The 27,168-nt window shown below is 44.5% G+C and overlaps 3 protein-coding genes, 1 long non-coding RNA gene and 1 pseudogene across 7 annotated transcripts in view; 3 read left to right on the top strand and 2 right to left on the bottom strand.

The window, feature by feature from the left end:
• Positions 1–1,227: 1,227 nt before the first annotated feature.
• LOC133501582 (5S ribosomal RNA) lies at positions 1,228–1,346 on the top strand (annotated as a pseudogene).
• A 5,090-nt stretch (positions 1,347–6,436) lies between these two features.
• LOC133500401 (uncharacterized) lies at positions 6,437–19,335 on the top strand. 3 transcript variants are annotated; one of them, XR_009794878.1, is made up of 8 exons: positions 6,437–6,669; positions 7,642–8,115; positions 8,214–8,327; positions 13,086–13,150; positions 13,257–13,416; positions 13,544–13,620; positions 15,672–15,795; positions 19,230–19,335. It is a non-coding gene; the product is annotated as an uncharacterized LOC133500401 (long non-coding RNA). The 3 variants fall into 3 exon arrangements; XR_009794876.1 differs by lacking the exon at positions 13,544–13,620; XR_009794877.1 differs by lacking the exons at positions 13,544–13,620; positions 19,230–19,335 and having other exon boundaries at positions 15,672–15,838.
• Positions 8,169–13,369, bottom strand: si:ch211-254p10.2 (solute carrier family 40 member 1). Its single transcript, XM_061819014.1, is given in 8 exon segments — positions 8,169–8,428; positions 9,751–10,459; positions 10,644–10,873; positions 10,962–11,088; positions 11,258–11,373; positions 11,691–11,850; positions 13,100–13,167; positions 13,267–13,369. Coding segments are annotated over 8 exon segments (1,773 nt in total).
• On the bottom strand, positions 14,924–24,219 carry slc6a19b (solute carrier family 6 member 19b). The gene is made up of 12 exons (XM_061819013.1): positions 24,011–24,219; positions 21,481–21,621; positions 21,271–21,408; positions 20,994–21,175; positions 19,225–19,335; positions 18,911–19,023; positions 18,712–18,840; positions 18,470–18,626; positions 17,266–17,470; positions 17,034–17,193; positions 15,853–16,015; positions 14,924–15,773 (listed from the first exon to the last, which is right to left on the bottom strand). Exons 1-12 carry the CDS (start codon positions 24,207–24,209, stop codon positions 15,558–15,560), a joined length of 1,914 nt encoding a protein of 637 aa, XP_061674997.1. The 5' UTR covers positions 24,210–24,219; the 3' UTR covers positions 14,924–15,557.
• A 1,486-nt stretch (positions 24,220–25,705) lies between these two features.
• Positions 25,706–27,168, top strand: part of fhod3b (formin homology 2 domain containing 3b) — a 101,558-nt gene continuing 100,095 nt past the window's right edge. The window contains exon 1 of one of the 2 annotated variants that reach the window (XM_061819012.1): positions 25,706–26,274. In XM_061819012.1, coding sequence (XP_061674996.1) covers positions 26,110–26,274 — 165 coding nt within the window. In that variant the 5' untranslated portion in view covers positions 25,706–26,109. The remainder of the gene's footprint in view (positions 26,275–27,168) is intronic. The other variant, XM_061819011.1, reaches the window with a different exon arrangement.

A 27,168-nucleotide genomic window follows, 5' to 3' on the forward strand; every position in this document is an offset into this window, starting at 1 on the left:
TGTAGTTAACTCTATTCCTCAAATACAATATGAACAATTTTATAACACAGCCAGCCATCGTTAAACCCTGGATATCAAAGAGTTCCCAGCCGAGACTGGGATCACACACACACACACACACACACCACACACACACACACATGCACGTGTCCAAAAATGAAAAAAGGTGATGTTGAGATTGAAGGAATACTACAGTACTAGTGACTGATGACCTTTATTTTTTTCCCCCAAGACCATTTTTATTTATTAGCGTTCTATCGATTTTTCTGCAGTCAGCAACGTAACGCCTGAACGGGTCCTTGCAAGTCCTTCCAATCGCGTCGGCATCCCACGTATGCTGACCCAGCAAAGTACCACATAAGAAGGCGTCCGTGATTGCAGTTACTCTTGCACCGTTCACCTTTTTGCTCTACTGAGAAGACGCAAATGGAGTATTCCGAATTTCATCGGATGTGCAGTGTACCCTTTTCCTTGGCGTCTACTTTTTTACAACCGATACTTTACAACAGGGCTGCTCAATGCCAACCAGTCGAGCGTGAGGCAGTCTGTTACAGTACTTACGCAGCCCATCAATATGTTTTATAATGGCAGCGTCCACCACCGCTGCTTTAGACAGTCTGGGCAACGTAGAGCAAAGACGAGCTAGACATGCTGCTTATGTTTACTTTCGATATTAATGGGGGAAATGAAAAAAAGAAATGCTGTTGTTTTAGGATGCAATGATCGTCGGAGTATGTGAATAATAGAAGAAAAAGTAGTAAAACTGGACGAGTCTGGTCTGAAGCCAAAGTAGAAAGTGCAGGATGAGATGGTGTGTCATTTGAAAATTCCACCTTGGCGCAGCCTGATCCAGGATGAAAGCACAGACAATATAGTGCACAAAAAGCTAATTCTGTATTTTAAATATAGGAGGCAACATAACATTAACCTTAAAACAGTTTCGGAGCATTGTCATTCGCCCTCCCCCCGCCGGTAGCTCGCAAGAGGAAGGCTGCTTGAAAAGTAGATCTTGGGGTAAAAAAGTCTGGGCACCCCTGCTTTACAACTTCCATCTTGCACAGACTGTCCCATGTGTAAAACACTCGTATTGTACTTCCTTCATAAATTCACAGGATACATCACATAGCAAAAGAATGGGAATTGGACCGACGCCCAGTAAGAGATCAATTTTTAAACAGTGTAAACGTGAGGGAGCTATTTTATGTATTCATTCTGGTGACAAGTGTATCTTACGGCCATGCTACCTTGAGAACGCCCGACCTCGTCAGACCTCGGAAGCTAAGCGGGTTTGGCCCTGGTTAGTACTTGGATGGGAGACCGCCTGGGAATGCCAGGTGCTGCATCCGGCGTTAAAAACTGTGCCAAACAAATATGCGTTCATTTGAGATGAGGTGCTAACGGGACAAGCTGAAAGGAAAAGAAGATTCTGGTGAGAGGTGTGACGGGTCTACGCTGTGTTTTCTAATGCGCGTGTTATGTGCACTGGTGTAATTAGAGAATTCTGACTGCTTGAGGAAAGAAGTTCTTGGCGGCTTCTCTGTCATGGCCCCGCTGGAGCCGAGGCACCAGTCAGAGGAGACCCGCTGAAACGGTCTCCTGTCGGGCTGGTCAACGTCTTTGATGATTTTCTTGGCTCTGGACCTGCACCTTCTGGTGTCCGTGTCCTGGTGCGATTTCCCTTTCCGTGCTGCGGGAGTGAGGCGGGGTTTAAAGAGGAGAACTTGGGCCTCGGCCGGATCAGTGCATCTGTTAGGGCGCTCGGCGAACCGAAGGGGGCTAAAAAAAAGATGGAAAATGAAGAGCAGATTAAGTTTGTGATGTGTTTCTTGTCGTAGTTTTTGTTCTTGTCACATAAATACAAAACCCAACTCACATCCCAGTCCAGATTCCGTCATCCCGCGTTCTTCTTTTCGTATCGTCGGCACTCGTCATCGTGTTGGCACTTCACAGCTTTTCAAACTAGCCATAGAAAGTTAATGGCACGGTGGGTCCGCTGGTAAAGCGTTGGCCTCACAGTTCTAAGGTCCGGGGCTCAATCCCGGACCGGCCTGTGTGGAGTTTGCATGTTCTCCCCGTCCCTGTGTGGGTTTCCTCCAGGCACTCCGGTTTCCTCCCACGTCCCCAAAACATGCAACATTAATTGGACGCTGTAAATTGCCCCGAGGTGTGATCGTGAGTGCGACCTGTCGTTTGGTTCTAAATTGTCTAAATTGTGAGTGCAGCTGTTTGTCTCCATGTAGCCTGCGATTAGCTGGCGACCAGTTCAGGGTCTGCCCCGCCTCCTGCCTGTTGATAGCCTGGGATAGGCTCCAGTATTCCCCGCCACCGCCGTGAGGATAAGCGGCAAAGAATATCGATGGATGGATTGAAAGTTAATAAGTAAAGCGGGGCCAATTGTGAAATATAATCAGGTGATTATTCGGGTTCCCTCATAGAATATTGAAAAAAATCAAATGAAATTAACATCAGGTATTGGACAACAAGTTGAACTGCCTTGCGCTTCAGCCTCACGCCTGTAAACAAAGACAGTGCAGCTGTGGTTCTGCTTCACAGAGATCACGTCGAGTGTTATTCTTTTGGAAGAACATCAAGCTTAACTGAAATGTCGCCATGGAAGCATCAGAGCAGTCCAAAAAAAAAAAAAAAAAACATTGAAGCGGCGCAAAAGCAACTTCCTGCGGCGGCTAATCAACCGCTCTCTCCCGGGTTCTTCAGATGGAACAAAAGCAATCAGAATGTCATTACAATATTAGCGCTTTCAAAGCGTAAAAATTCACAGTTTAAACTGTTAATGTTGCACTTCTCTGCGTTTGTTATTTTCTTATGTGAGCGCAAACTTTCCCAGAAGGAAAAGATTCAAGCTGTTAATGTTTCATTTTATAATTCATTTTTTCCAGACTTTTATATACGAACAGAGAAAGAAAGGAAGAAAAAAAATTCAATTAAATTACATTCATTAACAGTGGGCTAATAATACCTTTATAGATGACAGAATCGCGAATTATCTGAGCTAGTCGGTCGTCCTCAACCAAGTTCATACCCGTAAGTGAGCAAAGAAATTACCCTTTAAGTGAAAACAATAACAATAATAAAAATAAGTAATAAGTAGTCAAAAAAAGAAGAAAAATGATACCACCTTAAAGAACCTTACAACAAATGTTCCAAAAACTACGTGCAATGATTTATATATTTGCTTAATAATTTTTTAGGTTTCAAATTTTCTTGGTATTGGAACACGAAGGTGATGCCTGTTATGACAACAAGACAAGATGCAAGACTTATGACTTTAAATAATAATGATAATTTTCCACTGCACAACATGGGGTGCAAAAAAACCTTTTTTTTTTTTTTTTTTTTAATGCTTCATTTTAAATCTCATTAAATCACGAAATAGAAGCAGTTTGTTTAGAGTTGGTTTTCCCTGACAGGAACAAACGTAAACCCAACCATTCACTTAAAAAAAAAGTTACATATTGTTCCAGCGTCCCCTGTCAATTATACATTTATGCAGTTTCAGTGTTATAACTTTCCGCCATAAAGGCAAAATTATGTTGCCCGTGATGAAACTAAATTTGACCCCCGTTCCGGACGCTCACTGAGGTGAAGTCTGACGCTATTTCCTTGTTTGACGTTGCGCACGACGGGGGTTGACGCTTTGACTTTAGAATCATATTTTCTGAAAATGTTGGAATTCCAAATTGTAAGCTCCTTCCTTCCTCCCGTCGGTGCCTCAAGGAGACGTACGATGCGCTCGGCCTTGAAGATCTCCAAACAGCCTGGTGCCGCCGCCTGCTATGTGCTCCTTTTCTGGTTGCTTTGTGAGGCAAGTGCAGCTTCAGTGTGCTACCACTGACCCAGTTTCGCAATGAAATGGATTTCAAAGTGAGGATGCCTAAAGTCAGACTTGTTAGCGTGTGCACGTTAATCAGCGAGTAGGATGAAAAGCATCGGGGATGCCGTAAGCCTGGAGGAAGTGATGAAACCTCATTTTTACCACTTGCTTTTCTTTCCCACTGATAACCAAGTAGTGGAATCTTTTACATCGCAATATATATGAGCCATATATCACCCCCTGTAATATCTTATTTCTCACGTGAGCCCAACTGCTTGAAAATGATTGCAGCTCAGTATTAACTGTATTAATATTGTTATTAACCCACTTATGGGCAGGGTGGCAATTTTTTGCCTTACTGAGATAAAAGTCTCCTAACAGGCCACGATCAAGGAAATTTTTGTTTCTGGTTACGTTATATGATAACTTTACTCATTTATAATCTCGTCCCAAAAATGCTATCTTTGACCAATGAGATGTCCTCTCCTGATACCAAATTATGGCTTCAGATTAAAACACTGCAATATTTTGATATACTGAAGGATATAATGCGTGAAAATCATGATGTCCCAAAAATGGGACGCTGCCCACGAATGGGTTAAGAACAGCCGAAACGAAGGACTTTTCAGAAATCGCACAAAACGAAATTTGGAAATAGAGATTTCAAAGAAGCATGTTTCTATGTTTTCTTGTGTTGCCCCCATAGAAAGAGAAATGAGGAAAATTGAGCGTAATCACAGAATAGGAAATGGAATTTACTGCCGCATTGTAAATTTTCCAGCTGCTCGGGGGCTGCTTGCAGTTCCACTCCCGTGGTGGCGACATTACCCAAAATTGTCAGGATATGCGTATCGCTAACCAGCACCAACACTGCATTAAAGTCAGAATTATAAGTAGTGAAAATGTCAATGCCATAAATATAAACCAGTCAGATTAAAAACAACTATGGCGGTAATCTAGTGTGCATTTGCAACATGTTGACGTTTTCCTACTGCGCAAATGTTCTTTACAGGCTATTTGTCGTGCCACGTTATGACTGAATCTGAGGACCTTCTGCGCATTTACAGTAAATATGATATCATGAAAAACTCTACAAATTGCACCAAAGACAATGCAATTCCATGAGGGGAGATGTTTCTCCACAATTCGTGTCTGACAGGGTGAGTTGTTTTAGGCCATCTTAGTTTTATTTCATTGAACGATACAATAGCTAATGAAATACTATTTTAAAGGAGTTTAAATTGGAATACAATTAATACAAACATTGTGCAACTGAATCATGAGGAAAAATATGAATTCACTTCCAGAAACCCCGTTTTGCAATGAGCGTAAGCAACAAATTATGTCCCTCTTGAAATGTTTTGCTGTATTAGTACAAAAGAGGTGGCACGGTGGACGACTGGTTATAAAATCAGTCACACAGTTCTGAGGACCGGGATTCAAATCCCGGCTCTGCTGTGTGCCGTTTGTATGTCCGCCTCGTGCCTGTGTGGGTTTTCTTCGGGCACTCCGGTTTCCTCCCACATCCCAAAACCATGCAACATTCATTGGACATTCTAAATTGCCCCGAGGTGTATTGTGAGCGCGACCTGTCGTTTGGTTCTACCGTAATTTCTGGACTATAAACCGCACCTGATCATAAGGCTCACCCAGTACATTTTTAAAGGAAAGAACATTTTGTACATACATAAGCCGCACCTGTCTACGAGCCGCATGTCCTCACATTGAAACATGAGAAATTCACAGCAGCAATACGGTAATAACACAGCAGTAACAGGGCTGGGTAATAAAAAAAAAACGAAAAAAAACGTAAAAGTGACTGTGACGCGGCAGTAACACAGCAGCAGCAACCTGCTTTTATTACCTCCGAAAGCTTTTTCCATCTTTTTACATTGCTCCAGTTCTAGCCGCTGCCGTTTCCAGCTTCTTATCATCGATTCATTTCTGCCAAGTTGACGCGCAGCAGCTCTGCTTCCTTCTTTCTCGGCCAGCTCGATTGCTTTTAACTTGAAAGCTGCGTCATTTGCACTTTCCATGATGAGCGTCTCTTCATGCTAATTTTATTCATGCACAAAGCGCGAAGTTACATTAAACTTACGTCTTCCTCGACACATGTATTCCACCTGTCTCACTCTTACCTTTTCTGCTCGTGCGCACCTGGCAGCCGTTAGAAAAAAAAATCCATAAATTAACCGCATCGTTGCATAAGCCGCAGGGCTGAAAGTCGTGGTTTATAGTCCGCCTGCGATTGGCTGGCAACCAATTTAGGGACCACCCTACCTTTTACCTGAATAAACCAGGGATAGGCTCCAGCACTCCCACCCCCAGTTGAGGCTCAGAAAACGGATGGATGGATAGTACAAAATATAATTGTCATTGAAATTAGAGCACTGAGCATCAGTTGGACCTTCCTTATTTAGCTGATGACTACTGTTTGTCTTTATCACATCAACTGAGATAAATGAGACATTACAACAGTGAGGAGAGAGCGGAAGAAGAAAATAACGGAAAAAACACAACTCCTGTTTTCCTTATTGAGCTCGTGCACCTACGTCATCAAATCACGTGACTTTTGTTTACGTCGCCATATCGCCCCGGTCAACCTAAGCATTGCTCAATGCTAAGTCGGTTGGAGACGACGCGGAATTATGTCTTGTAGCACGACGCCCAGAGTCTTGTCCGATACCGTCAGACATTTAGAAGGTGAGAATAAACGGCGGTACGTGTAAAAATTAGATAAACTCGGCATGGAGGCAGTCAGTGTTTTCGCCGATAAGAAATTGGACTGTCAATCCGCTTCCGCTTGTCTTGGACAACTGGATATGCCCTTGGATCTGGTGAGTAAGTCGTCGAGATTTACCCCGAAAAGTTTGAAACCGTAGAAAAGTCTGGACGCATACGAATACTTTATTGCTGGATCTGTTCTCATCAGGAAGAAATCCCACATAGCGACAGTTTTGACGGCTCGTGAACGCGGAAGCGTGTTCGGCCACACGTTAACCATCTTTTCAGCTAGTATTCGATACAAATACCAATATTTAAATAAATGACCCCTGGTTTTTACACAAACTCGCATTCATTAACTATGATTGAAAAATAAAAAGAGGACGGAGTTGTCTCCATGGGATATACATGGAAGCGATCCCGGCCACACGTTAACCTCTCTGCTGCGACAGACAGTTTATTTTCTTTTTTTTAACTACGCATTGTTCTCAAATGAGCCAACTTGGCATTATGAATACTTTTTTTTCAGCTCTGTTTGACTGGCAATATGGCGCTCCGTGAAAATGGTGACGTCACGTCATGCATGTCAGGACAAACTGCCGTTTTAATGACTCTTTATTATTTATTATCAGTCTAAAATAAACAGCGACAACACGCTATATTGGAAGAGGTCACGGGAAAAAAAATGATACAAATATATTGCAGAGGTGATGCCGGTTGTGAGATGTTCTGTACAGTACGTGGAGGCAATATGAGAACAGAGTAGCATAAAATACTGTAATCCCCAAGTGAATGTGTACTTGGTCTTTGTCGAGGTGAGGTCGTGCTGGGTTCAAACATTTTGAAAAATATTTACTCACACTATGTTGGATATTTTACACACACAAGGCAAAGGAGGAGGAAAGGGTTTATGTTCCATAGCGCCGATGACTGGTTATTAATGTACGCTGTATTTGTTTGATGCATGCACATGAAAATGAATTAGGTGAAGAAAATGTCTTGTCCATTTTAAAGGGAGCTGCCTTTTTCCCCCCCATTTTTATTTTTTTATATGATCCTGTGTATTTCCCTTTATTTTCCTTTAGTGGAATCCTGGAACGTTTCCAAGTGGGTGGATCAGCAACGTCCGTATATTGTACCGTAGGTCTTTCGTTTCTATGCATCCGTAATTTCCTCACAGCGCTGGTTCTTTTGTGCTTGCAGCTTAAAAAAAAAAAAAAAAATGACACCATGCATCCACTTCCGTAAAGAAAGATTTGAAAGGTTCATTGAAAGTCTTGCTGTGATCCTTTGCGGTTTCCGGGGGACCGCCGTTGTAAATTCCACTAGGACGTCTCCCCGGGAGGTTTCATTGCGGCCGTTCGTATTCATGATCCAGTGCTGCTCCCATTCAACGGCACCCGAGTTCCGGTTCGCTGCTTTATCACACGCAGGCCTCGCGGGGAGGAAGCAGCTGAGGTGAGACAGACTCCGGCTGTTGTGTGGTGAAAGGAATGGCAAATTCGCGGAACAGGAGGGGAAGACGTTGGTTTCACGCCGTCAGAGCGGACTCGGTGCCGGTAAACATCTTCGCGCTTTGCGTTCGTGGGCCCCGTCCCTCACCCATCCCGTTTTAGGTGTTCAGGCGGCGTTTTCTCTTGGCTTTGTGCGCGTACAGGAAGTACATAGTGTGTCCGGTGGTGATGAAGAGCACAGAAATGAGAACTAGGATGCCAAAATGCTGCGGCTGTGGAGCAGAGATGACCATTATGAAGTGGAGCAGGTCCATCAGGTAGTTCATTGAGCTCTGCACCCCGTTTACGACACCTCGCTCGGACTCACAGATGTTCTCTTGCAACAGCTGGGTCACTGTCAGGTCAAAGGACCACAAACCTGCAACACAGGATTAAAAAATATGTATATAAATAATTCCTTTGTAGTCCTAACAGGACTAGAAATTGCTCTGAACACTTGCACAATATTATCCAAAACTGTTTCAATAGTTCACTCTTTACAAATCATGTGCAGTTTTGTCAGAATTGGTCACAATTGCTTTCTTATTGCAGTTTGCTGTGGTATAAACCTCCGCTACATACAGTACTGCATCATAACTTGAGAGCTATTTTGAATACCTCAATTATACAAGAGTGGAAACTATTCTGAACAGCTCTCGTTATGATGCAATTCAGTTTTAAAACACTGCAACCGCAACTGCAAATATGTTGGTAAATGATTACCTCTTGGACAGCATCACAAAAAAAAAAAAAGAGCATTTTGACCGCTGTAAAGCCAAACTATTTATAAAATATCATTTTGTGCAGTTTGTCAAGCGGCTGGCCAGTGTGTACTGCAATATGACATTGTTTACACGCGGGAAAAGCATATTTTGCTTTTATATGGATAGAAATGGAAGGCAAATATTATTATTATTATAATATTGGCTACATTCCAAGATCGAAACTATTTCTGTTCCTGACGCTCCAACCCAAAGACTTGGGCTTTCCGGCTTTTTGATAAATATACCAAAAAAAAAACAAAAAAAACATAACGGATAGGTTTCCGATGACGTCACCGCCACCCTAAGACCAATCGAATAAATTAACTCTAGAAGAAAAACTTCACGCTTGACCTATCCCCCGTGTTCTCTGACCTCTATGACACACAAGACGGCGTAATTGGAAACCTGTCCATTACTCGGGGTTATATTTGATTCATAAGAAACATTACTTGAAAATGAGACTGGGGAATATTGCTGCAAAGTATGCTGTAAAATGGTGTTTTGATTCCAGTGTTGTATCAATACTGCAATATTTCTTGGGCGGAGTTGTGTGGGTGTATTTCAGCTTCCCAAAGACGACGAGACTGACTGAACGGCACCTCTCGTGGTTGCAGCCTAATATCGCAAATTGTTTTTTTTGGGCTAAACACTCTCGTGGAAGGCAAGGGCTACTGTGGTCAGTTCATATAAAATGGATGCTATAGTAACAATATTCACATCCCCAGAACTGTTTTGTTTTTTTAGAACCCTTCTGGCAATTTTTCCTCATACCGCAGCTGCCTTACGGTGTTGCTTTTCAGTGCTGTTTCATTTAAGCAGAAGGTTTGTCAGACAAATTCGGTATCGATTGTGACATTTATCTGGTGGGAAAACAACGTGCTCAGGATGAGTGGATGTAACTGTGTAAACGAGCGTTGTTTGAAGCGCGTCCGCTCACCGACGCGTGCCGTGATGACCCCCATGAACAACAGGATAATGGAGATGTAGGACTCGGGCGCGCCGCCGGATGGCACGTTGTCAAAAAGCACAGTGTTGTTGGTCCAGTGGATGGAGGAGCGGTCGGGTAGAAGCGGTTGATTGCTGCTTCCCCTCAGCGGAGACGTGTGCTTCTGTCTCTGGCTCGCCATCCCTCCGAGCTCGGAGGAGGAGTTTGAGGTAAAGTAAGGAAGAAGCAAGCTGAGATCCATGGGGCTCCCGGGGGCGAACACGGAGCACACGCACAGGAGCAAGCAGCCCAGGTGGAGGCAGCTGGAGATGACGCCGGTGTTGATCAGACCGTACGTCTTCCTCAGTCTCGTGAACATGACGGTGCCGAAGAGTCCCGCGATGGCCGACACGCCCATCAGCAAACTGAGGAGGGAGCCGCTTATGCCCTGAGTGTAGGCGTAGCCGGTGGTGATGCAGTCGAAGCCCAGTACGGTGGTGTAGAGGAACGCCAGGCCCAATCCGGCCAGGAACACCGGCTGCTGGTAGTACGACCTCCATCCGTCCTTGCAGGTGCTCACCAGCCGGCGAAACCTCCGGAAGCAAAGCGGGAGACGGGTGATTTCGTTTAGGTGAAGCCTGGCGTCGCCGGTGTCTTCTGCCGTCCGCTGAACTACTTCACCTTCGCCTGATGACATATGATAACAATATTTACGGCGCTACTCAACATTATTACCACATATGACCATTTGAAATTCTGGCACAGGTTCTAGCTAGAATCCTGGAAGTTCCAGGAATTTGTTGCTTTTGCGGGCTGTCCCGCAGGACACATCGTGGTCACGTGGACAACCTGCTGTTCCAGAAATGAAATCCCACCGTCGTACCTTGCGATCCTCTCCTGTCCACCCCTTGGAGAGTGGCCTGCTCCACCGCCGTCGGCGGTTTGACGGAAAGAGCGGGGACGATGCGGTACACCCGCGACAAGAAGAAGAACTCCACAATGAGCGACACGAGGTTCCATCCCAGGATGAAGCCGCACCCGACCACGTTGGAGGCCAGGGTCATGACCTGCCCCACCGCGAGCGGGGCCAGGATGTTCGTCACCTGATCAATCCGCCTCATGGTGGCGTTCATTCCTTCGGTCGGGATCGGAGAGGCTGAGGTTAACGCGTTTTGCGCGCTCGCTCGCCTGCCCGCCATGACCCTGTCACCGAGTCCTCTTACCGGCTAGGTGGCCGCGGTTGTAGCCGGTGATGACTATGATCCAGTCCCGCTGGATGGCAATGGTCAGCGCGGTGCTTGCGAGGTTTGCCACATCTGCCAGCACGATCACCACCGTATAACAAACCACCTTGTGTAAGTTTTGCGACGCAACATGTTATTATGGAACAGAGACTCTTTCCAGCCACAAGCCCGCACCGCAAACAGCAGCAGCAGCAGCAGCAATAATCACAGCCATTATTATCCAATTATTGCATACACGGGAACGGGTGCGCCGTCAACATGTCGGGTGTACTCACGGTAAGCCAGCCGTCCCAGATCTGCTCAATCCTTTGCTTATATGAGAAGACCAACATAAGCACAATGCTGCAAATTGTCACTGAGATGTTCTGGATGAAAAGAGACGCATGTGCAACTGAAATAAGACAACAACAACAACAAAAAAGACTCAGGGTGCGGATGAGATTTTCATTTCTGAACCCTAACCTAACCCAGATGTCACTGGCTGCGAGCCGAGCACTTCCCCGATTCTGAGTGTCAAAATCAAATCAGAAAGTGATTTACACTTGAGATGCCTGGAGGGAAATGCAATTTACTCCGTGGCGGGAGGGCAAAACCGGCGCACCGTCCAGCCCCAAGATTGAGATGCCTGGATTTATCGCCCCGCTCGGCTGCCGCGCTGTAATGCGTGCTAAAAATTTTCAGGTGGGTATGAAATTGCTGGCGCGTTACCTTTATTCCTGGGATTGCGGTCGACCCAGTCTCCGATCAAAGCGCCGAGCAGGAGCACCGAGCCGGCCACCACCAGGCCGAAGACGGCAGTCAGCAGCAAGTTACGTCCGTACAGCTCGATCAGGAACACGGAGATGGCAAAGTGCCACATTCGGTCGCCCTGATGAACACAGCATAAACGGGCGTCATTATGCGTTTGTGAGCGGTCGAAACGTCAGTCAATTAAAGCGAGACGAGGAGGGAATCCTTGCTGAAAATATTAATATCCTCGGCTCTAGTTCAGTGAGACAACTGTGTAATCCTTTCTCACATTTTATCGTAGTTTCTAAAATTGGGACACGTTATGTTATGTTATGTTAGCACTAGCATTAGAGCTAACATGAATGCTTGCACAAATTTTGAATACACACATTACATGTAATTGCTAAATAATAACAGTACCTACTGAAGAAATGAAAGATGTTTCTGATGACTTGCTGGCTGCCACGCTGATATTAAGAAGTTCCCTGCCCATATTACTAATGATGCATCATTATGTGCTATCAACATCTTTTAACGATCATTTGCCACGGTGTTAAGTTTGTCCATTTTTATTTTTCTGAGAAAACACAATTTTGGAGTCATTCTACCCAGTCTGTCCAACCCACAGGTGTCAAATTCTATGCCCGGGGGCCAGATCCGACCCACCGTGTGATTTTATGTGGCCCGCGAAGGCAGATCATGGATATCAACTTCCGTGATTTTTGTGATAATCTGTAACAAAATTTCAAATTGTCATATCATAAATGATAAAGTTTTGCGTTACCAAACATGAACAATAGACGAAAACCCCATTACGCTTCATTTCTTTAAAACTAGTGAATAAATTTCATCTGTAAATATCATGAGGCGAAAGATTTTCATGGATTCACAGTCATAACAGCCCTCTGTGGGAAATCGTAACAAGGATCCGGCCCGCGACAAAACTGAGCTTGACACCCCCTGGTCTAACCCGTCTATTGTCTTGCGATTTTTCTGCATTTTTAACTTTCATCTTAATTTAATATTGTGTAACTTTTAAATTTGACCTGGCATATATTGTGAATATAATGATAAAATGATGATAGTGAAATGGGACCAATCTCAGCAGTTACATCAGTAACGCCTTTGGCATTGCTTGAGGAAATACTACAGTACTTTCTACGACTTGGCAGTACTTTCGCACAAGAGAGCAATTGTTCCTTACTGTTGCTTGTCTCTGTCTTTATGAATAAGTAAGTACATTTTATTTACACTAAATAGACAGCGTGAGACTGTGCATGTCACAATTTGGAGGCAACAGACTGCAAGGCTTTGCCCCTTTAGATTTTAAAACAAAGGGGAAAAAATAACCTATTTGCGTGTGTGTGTTTGCAGGAGATGATTCTTACCCACATTGACAACGCTCCACTGACATAGATGAGGAACTTGGGACCCTTGAGGTAGATAAGCGCTGAATCTTGATCAGGAATGCGTGAAAATGGAACGGCGGGTACTTAATATACAATGTATTTGAGTCTACCCAGTATATTCCATCTCTCTTCAAAGATGAGCTCACCTGGTATGCTCGTGGCTTTCTTGGCTCTGGCATTTGTGATGTCATCAGGCTCGAACTCGACCACAACGCCACCGAATTGGGAGGACTCGGCTCGCCGGGACATCGCCTGCGGAAGACGGCAAACTTGTCGTACATCGGCCCGGAGGAGAAGTAAGTCAATAAACGTGAACACATTTTTGGTAACATCTGGTCGTATTCTACATATCCTGCTTCTATCTTGTGTTTGTGCGTCATATTTCGAAGAATTAAAAAAAAAAAAAACCAAGTTATTTTCCAGTAGGACTCGGACAAACAAAAGAAGACGTCGGTGCTGTCAAACTAAATGCAGTCTTGAGGTCTAAAAACATCAGTGAGGTGGGTCACCTTGTTTCCGGTGTTACACTCGATCCTGACTTCTGTTTCTTGACCGTGTACGTTGCGCCATGTAGCCTACATTGGGATGCTCATCTTTCCCCAGAGCTGGAATTCAATCTGTAGTCGTCTGAAAGGTTTAATAGCGTCCCCGGTGCTCCAGGTGCACCATTGTATGAAAGTGCCAGAAAAGCAGAACAGGCGGCGGGACAACAAAGGCAGCCAGCATATTCCACGGCACGTGACAGCGGGGGGAGGACAATGTCACCGTCCGCCCGCTCCACAAAAAAAAAAAAAAAAAAAAAAAGGACTGCTCTGACTCGAAAAGGACACACGTGCATGTTCACCGAGTACGTGTGCATGTGGATGCGCACACAGGCACATACTACTGTATGTACAGTACTCTACTGTCACACCTGTTGACAGGCAAATGTGACATCATTCGCCAAAAGTCTATTGATGTTTCCCACTGTAAAGATTTTAATTGACTGACATATTAATGCATTCTTACCAGCGTACCGATAGCATTATTTGCTCGTGTGTTAATAATGGACTCATTTGCACAATTTGATACAAAAGATGTCGCCATTCAAAACCCCCAACCAACCCCCACCCCCCCTCCATGCTGATACTGACTCTGAGGTAGGCCAGACAGTGAAGCTTCATTACTAGATAGACTGTGAGAAAACTTTAATGGAGAGGAAAAAATGGCCCGGATTTCACCAGCCACATTGTCCAAACAAATGAATCTCTATGGAACAAAAAATGTAAGAGTTAATTACTTAATACTTACAGTGGACAAAAAATACCCCACACCCCACCCCCCACTTAGAGAAATATTATATATTAATGTCTTGATTTTTTTTTTTTTTTTAATGAGGAGCTTTGCCTTTCTGTTCATTTATTATTCAGCTAGATCGTTTATGTGTACCGCAAGATGAAATACAGTAGCGGTAAGCGTCCTATCTCTGCAGGCTGCTCGGTCTTTGATGATCCAGTCCCAGTAAAACCTGACTCAAGACTTTATAGATCCATCCATCCATGTTCTGAGCCACTTATCCTCACTAGGGTCACGGGAGTGCCAGAGCCAATCCCAGCTGTCTTCGGGCAAGGAGGCGGCGTACACCCTGAACTGGATGACAGCCAATCGCATGGCACGTAGAAACGGATAACCAATTGCGCTCACGATCACACCTAGGGGCAATTTAAATTTAATGTTGCGTGTTTTTGGGATGTGGGAGGAAAGGGGAGAAAAACCCGGGGGGGAAGGGGGGGGGGTTGTAATCCGGTTCTCAGAACTGTGAGGCCAACGCTCTAACCAATTGCTCCACCGACTTTATAAATAACAATAATAAACACAATTGCATGAGATTTAATTATGCTTTGCATTCCTTTTTCAGGGAGGATGCCGAGTACTTGTAACATTGCATTTGTACTTTGAGGGTCATTTTTCTCCATTTCTTTCATTAAGTTATGACAAATTATTATTATGGTTTTAGTCACTCCAACAATGTGAACACAGAACCACAAAAACACATGCACAAATGTTTATTCTGTTTTTTTTTTCCCTACACAATATACATAAAAAGCATCTCAGACTTAACATTTTTAGTACAAAGTACACCAATAAAAACAATTTACAAAATTAAGGATTCAAATAATTACTGTAAAAAAAAATAAGACAAAATAAACAGCAGTAATTGACATGCCTCAATACTTTACATCTTTTTAAAAATATTCCATACTGACCCCTGCTGGCCGCGTAGCTACAGCAGCATAAAGCGCCACAGCATTTTTTATCCATCCATCCATTTTCCAAGCCCCTCATCCACACAAGGGTCGCGGGAGTGCCGGAGCCCAGCCCAGGCAACTTCGGGCAAAAGGCGGACTACACCCTGAAGTGTATTTTGGTCGTACAATATACACATTGAAAGATTGAGTCATAACGTCGGAGGCAATGCAGTGTTTGAAAATTGATTTCGGCTGAGTTTTTCGTTCATTTGAATGCGAAGCTTTGACTTGTCCGTCTTCTTTGCCCTGAAACATTTAAACAGTGCAATGAAAGGTATGGCGATGGTGGGGATGCCGGCCAGGATGAAGATGATCGCGTAGATCCACGGTGGATACGACTTCTCCTCCAGAGTTGGGAATTTCTCCTGAAAACGGCGCATATTCGAAGTGAGTTGCAGACGAGCCATAATTGTAAAACCTCTGTGGGAACGTCGAGGAACGTACATATTCGGGATCCCACCCTTTGTAAACGATCTTTTCTGAAATCTTGGTGACAAAGTAAAAGATTAAGATGAAGATCATGATGAGCGGACTGATGAATCGCCACGTCGCCTGCCAGAAGATGTTGGGTTTGTGTCCGATCATGAACTCGATGTCTTCGTTGAATCTGAGACGACAAACACACGATGCCATAATCGCTATCGTGATGAATGTAGTTGCTCATTATTGAAACATATTCAAAAAATTGGGAAAAAAAAAAAAAACTATAACAAGGATCCCAAGAAGCCCAGATTATAGATTACACAAATAGATAAAAAGTGTGAGTTTACAGATATTTTCTAAAAATCAGAACTATTTATATTCAAAAAGAGTTTCAGCCTTTTTTACACCGTATAAAAAAATGTAACTGTACAATAAGATTAAACAAATAGATAAAAAGTGTGAGTTCACAGATATTTTCAAAAAATCAGAACTATTTATATTCAAAAGAATTTCTGCCTTTTTTTAAGACCATGTAAAAAAATTTTGCTGTACAATACAATAAGAATTGTGTAGAAGTTTTTGTTTTTAAAAAAAAAGGGGTGGTACTGATATAATCGCGACAAAAACAATTTTGTGGGGTGCCATGACAATTTTATTTATTTATTTAAAAAAAATGATCTGATGCTCAGGCCCAACTTTTAAAATTATATATATCCTGTGTGTGTGTGTTGTGTGTATATATATATATATATATATATATATATATAAAATTTATTATTTATATGTAGCTTATTGCCATGTGAGCAGTGAAAAAGCGGATTTTTACAAATGATTACATATTACCTGATGCTCAGGCCTAACTTTGTATCCTGTGTGTGTGTGTGTATATATAAATATATATATATATATATATATATATATCTTTTTTTGGGGGGGGTGACAATATGTACCTCGTTGCCATGTGAGCAGTGAAAAAGTGTAATTTTTACAATTTATTTTTTTGTGTGGACAGAACAACGTCTATCTTAATCTTTTGAATGATTGCTAAATTGTAGTGTCGTCACTGAGCTAAATTTGACAAGAATTCTGCTTGATTTGATCCAAAATGTTGACTTTTTTTTTTCAGTCAACCTGTCAAACTTAAACACAAATGTTATTTTAAAAAGTGGAAGCGCGTTAACAAACGAGAGTACTTGAATCACCTGTCTATTCCGTAAATGTAAACCACCGAGATCATCTCACAGAATCCGACGACCAGCAGTGGGATTGACCCTCCGTAGGTGTCGAATAACGAAAGCCAGTAGTTCCCTGAGCCTTGGACAAAGATCAAGCCCACCAGACAGCAGAGCCCGCACGTCACACCTGAACGAGGGAAATCAGACACATCAACAAAACTCCATCAGGCCACCGGGGAAAACGAGTTTGCTGAGCTACCGGTGACGGCCTCTTTGGGCCAATTCTTGGGAAAAAGCTTGAGGTCTTGCAGAGGCACCACAACCCCTTCGATGTTCCCAAACATGGACGACAGGCCCAGGCTGAAGAGCATGACGAAGAAGAGGACCGACCACAGCGGCGAGAAGGGCATCTTGGTAATGGACTCTGTGAACACGATGAACGCCAGACCGGTTCCTTCAACCCCCTGAAAGGAACCCCCGGGAACTCAGTCGGGCCGCAATCTTTAAACACAGCGGAACTTCGAAGGCACACAAAAACCCTTTGGAGTATTTCTTAAAGGGGAATTCCGGTGGTTTGGAGTAACAATGTATCCAATAGGTCACGTCATATGTACTGTATCTTGAAAATGTGATGTTAATCCTCTCTCATTTAATGGTGTTTTGAGAAGATCTTTATCGGCAATTGTGGACACAATTATGGCCAGCGCTGGTTTCTCGGATTTATCCTCATCTGATGAAGAAATGGCAGTATCGGTTGATCGGGAAGACGGAGGAATATTTCCATACAGATTTGGACCTGTGCCTGTAAATAATGTTGAATTTTCGGGTGGTTCTTCGGACGAACAAAGGCCCCCGGTGCTAGCTTGCGGCCCGCCAACAGAGCTCGATTGTGGCCCCGCCCCCTGAGCTCACTCACGGCCCATCACCGGAGCTCGCTCATGGGCGGTCGCACGCCGCCGGAGGTTGTTAGCGGAGCGCCGCAAGAGCTCGCTCGTCAGACACTGCGTCTTTCCCATCCGAAGAACAATCCCAATATTCAAAATTATTTACAGCCACAGGTTCAAACCTGTACGGAAGTATTCCTCCGTCTTCCCGATCAACCGATACTGCTATTTCTTCATCAGATGAGGATAAATTCGAGAAGTCGGCGCTGGCCATAATTGTGTCCCATCATAATCGAGCCTTCGTTTGGACACCTATTACATCACAGCCGCAGACATGGGCAAAATGGCGGCGCCCATGAAAATTCGTAATTGCCCATAAAAATCAAGTCGAAACACCATTAAATGAGAGAGGAATAACATCACATTTTCAAGATGCAGTACATATGACGTGAGCTATTGGATACATTATTAATCCAAACCACCGGAATGTCCCTTTTAAGCATTTCCGTCGCAATACTGCCTCGGGCATGTTGGACTTAAGACCTTCCGCTTCAAGTCTCTTAGAGAACGCTTGGTTACCTCACTGAGAAACTTGTTCAGGTCGCAAGTACCAAGATTCAACCCTTGAAAAACATCCGGATGTGTTGCGTTGAGATGCTGTAAAGCCTCAGTGTAGTTGCCGTCCGTGATGTATCCCTCCGGAAGGTCGAATGTATTTAGGAGAGTCAGGATGTTCCTGAAATGATAACCGGAGATGTTTCACAAGCGGCAGAAAGAATGTCCGAATTGCTCGAAGTCTGAATGTGATGAATAACAAGCACCCGTCGATGCAGGTGTCGAATCTCTGGGTCGCCCTGAAGCCGATGACGGTGTAGATGACCGTAGCGGCGAACACAGACGTGATGCCGTTGATGATCGAGACGATCACTGCGTCCTGTTCGCAGTTGTTACTGAAAGCATGTACACGCGCGAGAAGTGAGCTCTGCGCCTGCTTTTAAAGACCTGAAACGGGAGACTCACTGGACTGAGTTGTAGCTGGAGAAGGAGATGAGGCCTCCGAACGCCAGAGAGAAGGAGTAGAAGACCTGAGCGCCGGCGTTCATCCAAGTTGAAGGCTTAGCCAGCTCTGCGAGCTGACACAAAATAAAAGAAAGTCTTCAAAACTGAACAGGAATCATTTGGATACCTCATAACAGTACTTGGGAGTATAATACTAGAAACATCTCACAATATGATACAGTATTGTTTAGCACTACATGTTGGGCTTTATGATTTATGAACCAGGATTTTTTTTTTTTTTTTTTTGACTGGTTTCGTCTTGTTTTCAAACTTACATCAGGTGTGAAAAGAAACTTGAGCCCACTCAAAGATCCCTTCAGCGTCAGTCCTCTGACCAGAAAGATGGTCAGCACCACGTACGGCAGCGTTGAAGTCACGTATACAGCCTCAAAAGAAGAAAAAAGAAAGAAAGAAACAATTATTTTTTTTAAACACGAGAATGGCAACACTGACATTTGTGAACTACCGTGATTTCCGGCCTACAAGCCGCGATTTTTTCACACGCCTTTCAACCCTGCGTTTTATGGGGTGATGCGGCTAATTTGTGCATTTTTTTTCTAACCGCTGCAAGGGGGCACTCGAGCAGAAAAAGTTAAGAACGAGACTGGTGGAATATATGTGCCGAGCAAGTGACTTTTACCGGACCTGTTAGCGCTGTGCTAGCGTGTTGATGTGCTGCTGTGTTTCTGCCGTGTTTCAGTGATAATTACTGGTAAGTTTTTTTTTATTTTATCCAGCCCTGTTAGTGCTAGCGTTAATGCCAGCTTTAGCGCGGCGCTAGCGTTAGACTCTTTCTGTGTACCGTCTTTCTCTGTAAATATCTCGTGTCTCAATGTGGGCACTTGCGGCTTTTACACAGCTGCGGCGTATGTATGTATCAAATGGTATTTCCTTTACAAATGTACTTGGCGAGGCTTGTAACCAGGTGCCCTCTGTAGGCTAGGCATTATGGTAATTCAGAAGGTTCTGTTTACGCCCTGGGCCAATAATGAATATGGATTTTGATACCATGACGACCGGGGGTTAAGCGAAGGTGCTGTAACTCGGCAAGTGGCTTCTACTTGTGAAAGTAGAGCACAGAGTTTTGTTTTTTTGGGGGGAGGAGTGGGATTTAGTATCCTCAAGGGCAATAAAGGCATTTTCACTCACTGAGGCAGCACTTCATCCACTTGTCAATGTGGGGGGATGAACACAAGAACCACCGCCAGGTCAGGGACAAATTGTAATGACGCAATTTCCCCATAATTCAAATTGTTTCACATTTTTCCGAAACAGGCAGATTCAAAACAATGAACTGTTTAATGTCACACTTGACCTCGACCCACAGGCCACCGGTCTGAGTACGCTACATACACAAGACTTGTAAAAAAGTTAGGAAATCGAACAATGGATAGGTTTCCAATTCCGACATCTTGTGTGTCATAGAGGTTAGAGAACACAGGCGATAGGTGAAGAGTAAGTAAGTAAGTTTCTTTCGGCTTGTCCCTTTCGGGGTCGCCACAGCGTGTCATCTCAGATGAACGCACATATGTTTGGCACAATTTTTACGCCGGATGCCCTTCCTGACGCAACCCTTCTCAGGGAGTGGAGGCCCCAGTGGGATACGAACCCACAACCCCTGGTTTATCAAACCAGTGCTCTAACCACTGAGCTACAGGGCCTCACAGAGTGATTTTTTTTTTTCTATCGTTAATTTATCCGATCGATCTAAGGACTGTGGTGACGTCATTGGAAACCTTTCCATTATAGGCCTGTCATTTTGAATATTTCACCGGGTTCCTCATCAGTCTGTTGTTACTTAGAAGTGATCCGCATATCATCTAAATATGGCTCGAAACAAACTCCCCAAGAGGGGTCGCGTCAGGAAGGGCATCCGGCGTAAAAACTGCGCCAAACAAATATGAGCGTTCATCTGAGATGACATGCTGTGCCGAAAGAAAGTTAATGTCACACTTGATGGGTGGGCAGGCACTCAACTATTTGTATGCAAACAAACCAAATAAAGTCCCGAGTTCATTATTTGTCGCCTTTTGGCGGGCAGTACCTTGCCGGTGGTCTCGATCCCGCGCACGATGCAGACGTAAAGCACCGACCAGGCGCATATGTGACATAACAACGTCCACCATTGGATGCCGCCGTCATCCACGATGCTCGTCGTCGTGTTCAGAGTCTCCCTGTACCAAAAGTAGTCCACCGGGGAGCTCCTAGCACACTCGGAAACCAGGCCTGCAATTGCGATCCATTTTTTTTTTTTTTGGGAGGGGGGGGTTACTTCCTTTCTTCCGATATTCATTCAGTTTCAGCGAAAGCGTGCACAGTACCTGTTAAGTTTTCATTCATTGGACACTGACTCCAAGGCAAAGGGTCTTGAAAGGAGTTGAAGAAGTACCAAAGGATCCACGCAATGATGGTGTTGTAGTACAGGCTGATGGTCAGAGATACACACATGGAGGCGATACCTGCGCGTACAAGTACACGTTTTCATTGCTTCATCGCCGACGCTCCGCCGACGACCTCGCAACGTCGCTCACCGATCCCGCTCAAGTAAGGATGGATGGAGGACCACACTCCCAGGCTGCCTGCCCTCAAGCGCTGACCGATGGCAAACTCCAGGTGCAGGAGAGGGATTCCCTCCAGAACCAGCAGTAGGAGAAAGGGGATCATAAAGGCCCCTGCGCGGAACCAACAGGTCCGTTATCTTCGTTTACATCCTGTCATATACGTGCACGGTGATATGGAATGGGACTCGTGCAAACATAAAAGAAAGAGAAAAGCTGATGCAGCCTGTTGTGCAAGGCAGGAGAGCGCACGTGCGCTTTTACAAGGATGCCAGCCTTGTACAGAGTACTAAAAAAAAAAAAAACCAACCGATCTTATCATACAGTACAACGAAGATGGAAGTAATTGCTGGATCAGCAGCTTTATCATCTCTTGGGAAAAAAAAATACCCACGTCAATAACGCACCAATGATTCTATACTATTGTTTCATTTATTTTTTTTTCTCTCAGGTGGAAAAAAAAAGGTAAAAAAAAAAAGTCTTATCATACAGTACACCGAGGATGGAAGTAATTGCTGGATCAGCAGCTTTATCATCTCTTGGAAAAAAAAAAAAAAAATTTCTGTAAAATACCCACGTCAATAACGCACCAATGATTCTACACTATTGTTTCTTTTTTTTTTCTCTCTCACGTGGCAGTTTGAGTAATTTTACCGTTTCATTGTTATTGTCATAAATGGGGAAGTTTGGTGTAAAGGTCACAATTAGCGGGAAATTCAGTGCAATATAGTTATGTAAAAGGGAAGGAACAACAGGATGTTGCTTCTTTGTGTACTTTATAATAAAGACAATGGTATATAGCAAATGCCTAACAGGTGTAAAAATGTTCATGATTGCCCGTTTAAAAGTAGGCTTGAAAAAAAATTAAAGTGCAGCTCAATAAATTAATTAAAAAATAGTTTCCGTAGTTCAATTCACACAAAGTCAAATCTGTCGCGATTAAACAAAATAATATGATGATTAGCATGAATGTAAATGGAAAAAAATGTGAAAAATGAAATCTCAAGAAGCTGGAATGTTACAAGAAACATTCACACAACCTTTGCGGTATTTAATTAATGCAGGAATTGGCTGTCACAAAAGCATTTTCTGATGCATTTAATCTGCATATGCATCAAATCTCTTTATGACTTTCACTCCTGAATTGAACTACTGAAATCGGGGGAAAAAATCAGAAGCTGAAGTTTTACCACAATTACCTAATTGGTAAAAATGCACGTGCCTCAAAAAGAACGTGAGAATATTTCGAAAACATTCCATCCATCCATTTTCTACCGCTTCTCTGGGTTGGATTGCGGGTGAAGTAGCTTCAGCGAGGGATACTCAGACTTCCCTTTCCCCAGCCACTTCTTCCAGCTCTTCCGGAGTGATCCCGAGGCGTTCCCAAGCCAGCCGAGAGACGTGGTCTCTCCGGCGTGTCCTGGGTCGTCCCCGGGGCCTCTTTCCGGAGGGACGTGCCCGGAACACCTCACCAGGGACGCAACCGGATCAGATCCCCCAACCACCTCATCTGACTCCTCTCAATCCGGAGGAGCAGCGGCTCGACACTGAGCCCCGCTCGGATGACCGAGCTTCTCACCCGTTCTCCAAGGAAGAGCCTGGACACCCAGCGGGGGAAACTCATTTCGGCCCATCGTAACCGGGATCTTGTTCTTTCGGTCACAACCCACAGCTCATGCCCATAAGTGAGAGTAAGAATTGAGATTGACTGGTAAATTGAGAGCTTCGCTTTTCGACTTAGCTCCCTCTTCACCACAACACGGACCGATACAAAGTCCGCATCGCTGCAGACGCTGCACCGATCCGTCTGTCGATCTCCTGCTCCATTCTTCCCTCACTCGTGAACAAGACCCCGAGACACTTGAACTCCTCCACTTCAGGCAGGATCTCATCCCCGACCCGGAGAGAGCACGCCACACTTTTCCGACAAAAACATTCCAATCCAAAAATATAGGAATACAGGACATACACATTCATCGCTGCGACATTAGTACCATATATTATATTTAGCAAATATAAACAAATGCATAACAAACTTGTATAATTCTCATCCCATTGCATGTACCCTAACGGTACTACTCAGTATCTCTTCTTTGGAAGTGTTTCAAATCAACTTTTTGCCAAATTTAGCCACTCTTATTTTTTCCATCAAAGATTAAATAAATAAAAGCCCCTCGCCAGCCTCCCCGACAACTCCAATATGTAAAGAATATGCGTTTGAGACGAACGCCACATTGGACACAGCCGGTACTTGCCAGAAATTCCTGCCTGCCCTTTAATGCTATTTTTCAAGTCATCTGTATTGTTTATAATTTCACAATAAAGGTGGAACGAGTCAGGTTTTATCTTGCTCTCATTACTTAGATCAACCCCCCCCTCCAAAAAAAAAAAAAGAAAAAAATAATTTTAACAGTGTAAGACTTTTTATTTCCACTTTAGTCCGTCCAAAATAACATAATCATAAATTGAGTATAGGGCGAAACCCCAAGAAGTCCTGACCCACCTCCTCCATGACTCTGGCACAAATATGGGAAACGCCAGACGTTTCCCAGGCCCACGCAGAAGCCCACGCAGGTCAGCATGTACTGCGCCTTGTTCTCCCATTTGGGCCGGTCTCCGGCCTGGTCCTGCTCCAGCTTGTCCAGCTGCTGGTGGGACGCGATCCTGTCATCCAGGCCCGGGTTGGGGACTGCGAGCTTCATGATCCACCGGTCGCGCGATGCTATGCCCCCTCCGATGGAACTGATGGGCTATATAGCCGAGCTCTGTTATATATTGACAGAGAGCGTGAAGCTGGAGGTGCGAAACCTCTCGAAGCCCACACGTGAACTTGAAGTAGCGTCTTATCTGGAAGCGACAGGACGTTGCACTTGTAAAATTTTATGGAGAAACATTACGTTTTGAATGGGATTTACGGTACGGGGTGGCTTTCAAGGCTTTGCTTATCACCTCCTCAGCATAACGCACCACTGTTTTTATGTCGCAGTATTACCTGGCGACTGGCAGAGCTTTGAGAAACACTGAAGAAAATAAGTATTTGAACACACAGCTATATTGCGAGTTCTCCCACTTGGAAATTATGGAGGGGTCTGAGATTTTCATCCTAGGTGCATGTCCACTGTGAGAGAGATCATCTACAAAGAATAATCCAGAAATCACAATGTATGATTTTTTTTTTTTTAGCGATTTATTTGTGTGATACAGCTGCAAATAAGTATTTGAACATATGAGAAAACCAATGTTAATATTTGGTACAGTAGCCAGTCCTTGGTTTTCCTGGCTGTTTGCTTCAGGTCATTGTCACGTTGAAAGACCCAGCCACGACCCATCTTCAATGCTCTGACTGAGGGAACGAGGTTGTTCTCCAAAATCTCACAATACATGTCATCGCGGTCATCCTCTCCTGAATACAATGCAGTCGTCCTGTCCCGTGTGCAGAGAAACACCCCCAAAGCATGATGCTACCACTCCCATGCTTCACAGTAGGGATGGTGTTCATCCTCCAAACACGGTTAGTGGAATTATGACCCAAAAGTTCCATTTTGGTCTCATCTGACAACAAAACCTTCTCCCATGACTCCTCTGTATCATCCGAATGGTCACTGGCAAACTTAAGACGGGCCTTGACATGTGCTGGTTTAAGCAGGGGAACCTTCCGGGCCATGCATGATTTCAAACCATGATGTCAACAGTCACCTTGGAAACGGTGCTCCCAGCTCTTTTCAGGTCATTGACCAAGTCGTGTCGTGTAGTCCTGGGGTGTTTCCTCACCTTTCTAAGGATCACTGAGACCCCACGAGGTTATCTCTTGCACGGGGCTCCACTCCGATTGAGATTGACCGCCATGTTTAGCGTCTTCCATTTTCTCATGATTGCTCCAACGGTGGACCTTTTTTCACCGAGCTGCTTGGCAATTTCTCCGTAGCCCTTTCCAGCCGCGTGGAGTTGTACAATTTTATCTCTGGTGTGTTTGGACACCTCTTTGGTCTTGACCATGTTACAAGTTTGAGTCTTACCGGTTGTATGGGGTGGACATGTTTCTTTATGCAGCTAACAACCTCACACAAGTGCATCTGATTCAGGAAATTTCATGGAGTGGACTAACTGGTCTTTGAGGGTCAGAATTCTAGCTGATACATTTTCATTTTTACATCGTTTGTGATTGACCGGATAAAAATGGTAAATTTCATCATGGCCACTAGGGAGCGCCGCCGCCGCGCTGGCAACAGGAGGCGCGTTCTCGTGCTTGCACTTTGTGTTTGGCTGGCGCATCGTCGTTCTCTCCGGGCAAACACCAGAAGTGCGGTCCTCATCGGCTCAGTGCTTCAGCACCACAATGCTCCTGGATGCCGCGTAGGAAACACGCGCACGCACAGAGGCAGTCCCGGATCTTGACTTTGTTGGACCGGTTCGGTGCATCTGGTTTGCCATCGCGGTTTACGCTGCAGGCGCTGCTGGCTGTCCCGCATGGAGACGCTCCGGTTCGGATAGCGAGACTCAGCCGCGGAGGAACCTGCGCCGGAGGCTCTGTCGAAGAGGCGTCCGCAGTTCTGATCCCACCCGCCTCCCCCCCATCAGCCGGCCTTGCATGGAGGACACGCCATGGCCGCGTTCGTGTGCAGGGTGCAGTTCTTAGACGATACGGATCCGTTCAACAGCACCAACTTCCCGGAGCCCAGCAGACCCCCGGTGTACACGTTCAGGGAAGACATCCCCCTCATCAATCAGATAGCCGGCGTGCACAAGCTGCTCGGAGCCCCCCACAAGGTACGTTGACCGCGTCGCTTCGCGCTTCACCTGCTCGCCCCTCCGCACGTGAACATTATTAATGAGCCAACTTGGTTGCCAACAACAAATCCTGCACAGCATGGAGCAAGCAGCCTTTAATTTGGAAGATGCTGGATGCTGACATGCATTTGAAGACGAGATGCATGCATGAATGAGTGAGTGCCGTATACCTTACAACCACTTAACAAGGCCACTTTGTAGCTGTTTGTGATTTGAATGTGGATTGCGAATAATTTGGCTGAGCGGAGGAAGCATCTGCTCATGTTTAACCACGTTAATCCCCGTTTGACCTGATTCAAAAAAAATAATAATAATAATAATAAAGGAGCATTCATTGTCTTATATTGGCATGCATCAGTTTTATTTCAAAGTATTGTTTTAGACACGTGCAGTTCTGGGGTTGTGGGTTGAAATCTGTCATGTGTGGCGTTTGCGTGGGCTGCCTCTTGCATTCCAACCACACGCATTCATTTAGTTGAAAACTCTACAGACATGGATGGATGTACTGTATGCAGCTTTACTGTAAAATGAAATTAAAGACACGGATAATCCATGGACCCCAATGGAGTAAATGAATACAGTTAATCTCCCCCGCATTGTGCAACATTGTACATTTTATGCCGTGTACAGTTACAGAAATGTTTCGCCCCAAAAGTAGCAAAAGACAACCACCCAAAGTGTGTATTTTCATATATTTGGGGATATTCCAAGATAAGATGTGCAACTGAATCCTCGGGATGCATTGGAGAACCACAAGGCTCCTTCCGCAGCCCACTCACTTTGAGGAGATAACCTATGCAGTCTGCAAGAGGGAATAATTAAAATCAACAAGAGCTCACGAAAGCTTTTTTTTTTTTTTTTTTTTAACCCTCA

The sequence above is a fragment of the Syngnathoides biaculeatus genome, chromosome 5 (assembly GCF_019802595.1).
Source record: "Syngnathoides biaculeatus isolate LvHL_M chromosome 5, ASM1980259v1, whole genome shotgun sequence".
NCBI lineage: Eukaryota > Metazoa > Chordata > Actinopteri > Syngnathiformes > Syngnathidae > Syngnathoides > Syngnathoides biaculeatus.